Source organism: Centropristis striata, chromosome 9 (genome assembly GCF_030273125.1).
Source record: "Centropristis striata isolate RG_2023a ecotype Rhode Island chromosome 9, C.striata_1.0, whole genome shotgun sequence".
In the NCBI taxonomy this organism is placed as follows: domain Eukaryota; kingdom Metazoa; phylum Chordata; class Actinopteri; order Perciformes; family Serranidae; genus Centropristis; species Centropristis striata.
The window spans coordinates 36,613,964-36,620,706 of NC_081525.1; the positions used below are offsets into that span (position 1 = coordinate 36,613,964).

The window sequence follows — 6,743 nt, forward strand, 5'->3', positions numbered from 1 at the left end:
ATTTTATAGTTGATCCTTCATTTATCTGGTGAAATATGATCGTCTGTGTTGGTTTTGGCCTGAAACTCATAGCCTAGTTGATCATTTAATGCTAAAATATGATTTTAAAGGATATATAAGATATTCGTGATAAAATGTTGACTTTAATTATAACCTAATGTTTTTGTACATATTTTAAGGTGCAGTGTGTGTGTGTGTGTATGTGTGTGTGAGTGTGTGTGTGTGTGTGTGTGTGTGTGTGTGTGTGAGTGTGTGTGTGTGTGTGGGGGGGGGGGGGGGGGGGAGCATTTGCAAAAGCATTGATCATTTTAGGATGCATTTTTTTATGTTCAAAAGATAAAAAAGAAACATCAAATACAAACTTTCATTCAACAAAATAAGACTCAACACTATATAAAAAAGGCAAACATAAACATACATGCACGAGAGGAAAGAAAAAGTATAAGTACAGAAGATGTATTATAAAACCAACACAAAGTCCTATATTGATGGCATATAGCAGAGCACTGTAACTGTAGGTAAATCCTCTATAAAGGCACAGTGCCACCATCTGAAGATGTGTGGTAATGTAGTGGACCTTCCCAGTTAACTTTATGTGAAATTGTTCTTTGTTTTGAATGTTTTAAAGCCGACGATTTCTCACGGGGCTCAGATATCGTTGAAATGTAAACTCCTTTTGTCCATGTGGTTTTGTTTAATGGCATATCTTCTCTGTCATCTCTTTCTGTAGGAAAAGAAAACAAAGGACATGTTTAACACTTCATATTCATATTGTTCAAGGAGATGAATGATTGTTATGAAATGCAATCTACCCAGTGTGAGGAACATTATTTCTTATCGTGAGAAAGAAAGCTGTTATTCCAATAACAACAAAAATAATTGCCTCGGGTACTAAAGGTGGGACAATAAAACAGGGTCTGTTTACAAGATTCTTCTTTTCCGCGGTGTGTTGACATAAATGTCTTGTCCCTGTTTCGCTTTGCGAGGGGAATTACACTTCATAATGATGATAACTGAAGCCTTTTATTGATGCTCAGAGCACCATTCTCCATCTGCTCTTGGCCTATATGATGGTCCCTTTGTTGGAAAAATAAACTACACAAACTGTGTCTTATTACATCACTGCAAAGAGTCAGCAACTTCTCTTATGAGAGTTGTTGCTTCAAACCAAATTTTCTATAAAGCACTTAACAAGTGTCTTTTATAATGGAAAATTGGGGGGCAAAGTGAATGCAGATTCCATTTTTTAGTGTCAAATGGAAAAGTATTGTTGTCTGTAGGAGAACATTTAGTCTGTGCAGCTTTAGAAGACAGAGATTGCTCAAATTTTCTTTCAGTAGCTGGGAAAACACACTGACTTGAAGATATAACTCAATCTCATCAAGCATGCTGCACAACAAGGTTATAGATGGCTGATATTTTCAACCAGACTGACAGTTATGAGAGTGATACTGACAACCCTCCAAGCACAAAACATCCATTTGATCCTTTTTCTACTGTCGTCACCCTCACACATCTGAGGGCACGCTATTGTCTCACCAGGGGCTCGAGTTCAGAGTGATCAATGAGGTTGAACTCCGAGATGAAGTAGTAGTAGTGCTTGTAGCAGGTATTGATGTGGGCCTCTGCACCCATGCTACAGATGCTGTCAAAGTGATGGATGTAAACATGCACGAACACCCTGAAAAGACGACTCAGGATCTTCTTGCACACCTGCTGGAAGTTCTTGGGGAAAGGTACACCTAGTGTGAAGAAAGGAGAAAAGTGTTACAGACTTTAATAGACTGCCACCTGAGGAATTGTTTTAATAAAACTGATACAAAAATGTAACAATTTCCCTAAATTAAAAACCCATCATTTAGCAGATGTAATATTCTGTAAGTATTATGATTTCTCCTCAACAGCATAACTCATTGAGTGCTAATGAGTGTCTTAATGACAACTGATTTGCATGGACAATATATTAAAGTGACAATAAGTTATTCTGAGCTCTTTTCAGTGACTGGGATGATTTGATTTAAAAGAGAGAGGAGAGCAGAAAATATGACCTGTAACTTAATACACTTATTCAGTTGCATGAAGCCTCAGTCAGTCTAAAAGTGTCTCTATGCTTAATGTCAAGGGGAACTCCCTAAGATGAAATACTCTTTTATATATTTGGAGGTAAAGGTCTAATAGAGTTCTAAGTCATTACAGTTAGAGTAGCTCTGCCTTTTTTGACAAAGAAAGAGTGAAAAAGAGAGAAAGAATACCAATAACACAAAAAAATTGTGTGGTACCTGTCAGAAAGTATTAACTTAATAGCTACAAGCAACACAAGGGGGTTACTTGTGGCCTTTAGAAAAAGGATGTGAGGGAACAGCCAGACCAAAACATCCATTTTCTGTTTCTGTTTATTTCTACTCAGGGCCATGGAAACTTGTGCATAAATACTTATTTTCCTCCAAAATAGGGTTTGCGTACTTAATTTTTAACTATTTGATTGAGCATTTGGACCAAAAATACAGTAAAGGCCAAAAGTTTGGACACACCTTCTCATTCAATGCGTTTTTCTTTATTTTCATGACTATTTACATTGTAGATTCTCACTGAAGGCATCAACACTATGAATGAACACATATGGAATTATGTACTTAACAAAAAAAGTGTGAAATAACTGAAAACATGTCTTGTATTTTAGATTCCTCAAAGTAGCCACCCTTTACTAGAATATAAGTAATGTTTTCAGTTATTTCACACTTTTTTTGTTAAGTACATAATTCCACATGTGTTCATTAATAGTTTCAATGAATTTACAATGTCAATAGTCATGAAAATAAAGGAAACGCATTGAATGAGAAGGTGTGTCCAAACTTTTGGCCTATACTGTATATTTAGTTAAAAACCTGAAAATTACTAAAATAACTAAACTAAAATATAGCAGGTTTTCCTGGACCAACATCAGAGGGCGTGTCATATTCTACAGGCTGGAAAAGGGATGTAGAAGGCAACAATGGAGAAGTAAGAAACTGGAAAGGAATTGTGTATTATGCAATGATTACAGTGGTTCAGCTCAAAACTGGTGGAAACGCTGGCTGGTTGGCTCAATAGTACCAAGAATCCTGAACAGAGCTGGTTCAAGAACCAGAGCTTATTTGGTGGAAAAGAGGCAACACAGCTTACAGATGTTGACCTGCATGTCTAGAGACTGTAGGCGAAAACCTGAGCCTCTTAAAGGAAAATCATACAAATTCCCCACAGAGAGGCTCCTGATTCTCTCCTCTAATAAATGTCAATTGTCAAGTCTTGGACTGAGATAAAATACCACCACGATCACCCGTTCAATCTCCTCTAAATGTCAACCTCATTGTTCAATTAACCTCTGTGTGAACTTTATCATCCCATTTGAGATGTTAATGAAGGGGAACAGCATTGCACTCCCAGCCAACACTTCAGCATTGATGCAGTCAGTGCCGGCAGCAATCAATCACATATTAGATTACACTTTACAGACTCCTCACACACCTACTCTGGTGGGGAAGATGTACTCATCATTGATGAGCGACTCGATCCAGTCCATCAGCAGGTTCATGTACTTGAGAGCGGGCAGCTTGGTGGGTTTCTTGTAGTCGTCCCCATCCTGCCACCTGTACTCGTACCGCAGCCCCCCGGACATGATGGGGCACGTGCGCTCGGAGCAGTACTCGCTCACCGTGCCGTAGATCAAGTTGATCCTGTTAAAGAAATCCACCACATGAACAGCAACCCAGTCGTTCATGCTCTCTCCCTCCGGCAGCTGAACAACCTTCCTCAGGTCCAAGCCGGACTTGAGCGAGGCCTGAGCCTTCTTGTAGAGTTCAAAGCGCTGGGTGCCCGGTTCAAACCGTTTCCTCGGCCTGAATGTTTTGTCTTTGCTGAACACTTGTCCAAGACACAGCGCCATTAGCTCAGCCGCTTCCCCTGAGATAAGGGGAGAATAAGCGCTCCGGAATAATAATTAGTTTGGAGTTTGATAAAATGTGACCTTCCTGAGAGATGGAACCAGGCTGGCTTCAGCTCGGAAATCAGGTCACAAGAGGTCAGCGTCTGTCATGTAAAGATTGCGGGGAGCTCTTGTTTTCAGATGGCAGGACGTCTCTGTGAAGAAAAACAACAAAAGAAGTCAGAGGCCTAGTCCTTTCCTGTCAATCAGCTGCTATAGGCAAGAATAACCAAAAAATTGCATATGACCAAAACTTCAAAGGTATAACTACAAACCATAATTGTCAGAGTGTTTACGGAGGGGCCATACAAACCGTGAAGTAGGCATGACATTAAAGCCAAACATTCTCAAGAACTAGATCATTAAAATGACTCATGTAGGCCAAAATACGTACTGCACCGAAAACTGTAACCCCCCGCCTCTAAGGACAAACTAATGAGTTCATCCCAAATGTGGGATTATCGCCTCTGGTGCTGCATGACCAAGATGACCTTAACACAAGATGTTCAGAGGAAACTGTTGATATAAAATAGCAAGCGTTTCAGTTGATTGTGGCAAAATGAAGGCCACTAGAATCAAGCATGATTGAGAAAATGAATGGCATGCTGCGACTCACTAAAGGATAATCACTTCTGGAGGGCATTGGGAGAGAAAATGTCCACACTACAATGCTTGCTTTGCTCAGACATGGCACTCGGAACACTGGGGTATAAAAGTTAGAGATATGACAAGGCAAATTTGAGTTTGGTGTAAAAACACAAAATGTATAAACATGACAACATATCAGCATCGATCTGTATCTGCAGAAAATGATGCTTAGGGTGATTAACATGGGATGTTAGCTATTTATATTATATCTATTTATTCTCCTTTCCCTCAGTGTTCATTTGGGTGGCAGCGCAATACACTGAACATATAATGTATAATCATGTAAAATATCCTTTATATTTTACTTACTATACTTTTCTGAATACTCAAAGATGCTTAACAATCAAGTTATTTGTTTAAGAGAGCAGGCTTCTTAGTTCAGTCATATGGATGCAAAATCAGTGCACAATCCACATTAAAAGGTCAATTTTTCATTTTTTTCAGCCACTGTATTAGTGAATTTCTGCAGTCTAAAACCAGTGTTGGTGTCGGTCTCATATCGGTTGGATGAGTAGTGATTGTTTTGTCCAGAAAGCTATTAAGCATCTGAAAGATAATACACACCGATCAGGAGCATGCCCTCATCGAGGGGCTATGTGATTAAAAGCCTTTATTGTTATGATAATAGAGCACAATGTTCACATTTGAATATTAACTAAGTAGGTTATAATAGGAAAATAATGTGGGCAGTTTAAAGTCTGGGTGCGTCACATAATTAAAAGCGATAACATTTCAGTGTGTAACTGAGTTATGAGGTGACTGAAGCATAATGCTTCCACAGATTTGACACTGCAGTCACATTCAAGTGACTGTGGTTGCAACATGATACTATATCCGCATTTGTGTCCCATTTTAAACTACCGGTCTCAACGTTTCCTGTGGTTGTTTCTCTGTGACTCAAATTAGCAGAAGTTTCTGTCTTCTCTGCTCACAGTGTAGACCAAGCAGCTGATATGGTGGTTTGTTGTGAACTTTTTGTTTACCTAGTAGCTCATTCTAGAAAACTCACAACCCAGAGACACCCATCTGTTAAGCTTATAGTTCTACTGGGTACTATTCACTCTCATTAATTTCAGGGAATGGTAATGATTGCCAATCCAAACTGCATTTGATATATGAGAAGGCAAATTTCCACTGGCTTAAACAGTCTGCGTGATCTCAGTTCACAACTCACCGCTGGGGGAGCATGAATACGTGGTCATGAGATAGCTCTTAATGTGTCCATAACAAAAGGGCTTCTGAGAGAGACTCATAGTGACTGTGTGTCATTCAGTACTCCATTGAGGGAGACACACCAATTCAGCCAAATGTTAAACCTCAACTCCATTTGTACTGAACACAGGAAAGTGAAAGAGAAAAAGTGAAAGCATGTGGGACAGAATGACTTTTTTTGATCACTGTGTCTCCCTGCATGCCTCAACAGCCTCACACTAAAGCATGTCTGATCACGCACTGTTGGCATACTTTCACAGTTTTCAGGAATTTGCCTCTGACACAGCAGGCTAATAAACAACCCTCTCAAGACCCGACACATAAATGAGAAAGAATAAGAGAGCTGCTGCACCCAGAAACAAAGGAAGAGGGAGATCAAAAACAAGAGATTACAGAATGGAAAAAGCTGTCTGCACTGTACCTGGCAGAAATCCTACAGCGGAGGAATGTGGTGGAGAGTTGTGGGAAGTTCAGGGAGGATTCAGGCTTCGGAGCCCTTGACTTTAAACTCCCTGTGCAGGACAGCTCCAGCTGCTCTGCCCCCTCTCGCTCCTCTGGATCCTCTCCCTCTCCGTCGGCCACTAACAGACCGAGAGGCTCCAACTTTACTCAGCAGCACAGACAACACAGTGAAGGGAGAAAAGTTGTTTGGCTTCTCTTCCTGTGGATGATGTCACATCCTGACTTTGCCTTCTGGGCTCGGCCATCTATGTGTGTGTGACTGTGTGTGTGTGTGTGTCACTGTCAGTGCGTGGGTGGGTGGGTGGGTGTGTGTGTGGAGGACCTATAAACTGAAAGAGTAGAAAAGCCTTTCGAAAACCCCCCCTCAGCCCTCCCTATTTTCCATTTTCTTTTCCTTTCTTCTCATCCTGCAGGCAGTGCAGCCAGCCCACTTGTCCCACCAAAGTCCAGCCCTCTGGTA

The 6,743-nt window shown here is 40.5% G+C and overlaps 1 protein-coding gene across 1 annotated transcript; it reads right to left on the reverse strand.

The window, feature by feature from the left end:
- Window positions 1–327: 327 nt before the first annotated feature.
- Window positions 328–6,459, reverse strand: mob3c (MOB kinase activator 3C). The gene is made up of 4 exons (XM_059341480.1): window positions 6,243–6,459; window positions 3,505–4,116; window positions 1,540–1,742; window positions 328–724 (listed from the first exon to the last, which is right to left on the reverse strand). Exons 2-4 carry the CDS (start codon window positions 3,920–3,922, stop codon window positions 695–697), a joined length of 651 nt encoding a protein of 216 aa, XP_059197463.1. The 5' UTR covers window positions 3,923–4,116; window positions 6,243–6,459; the 3' UTR covers window positions 328–694.
- Window positions 6,460–6,743: the final 284 nt, after the last annotated feature.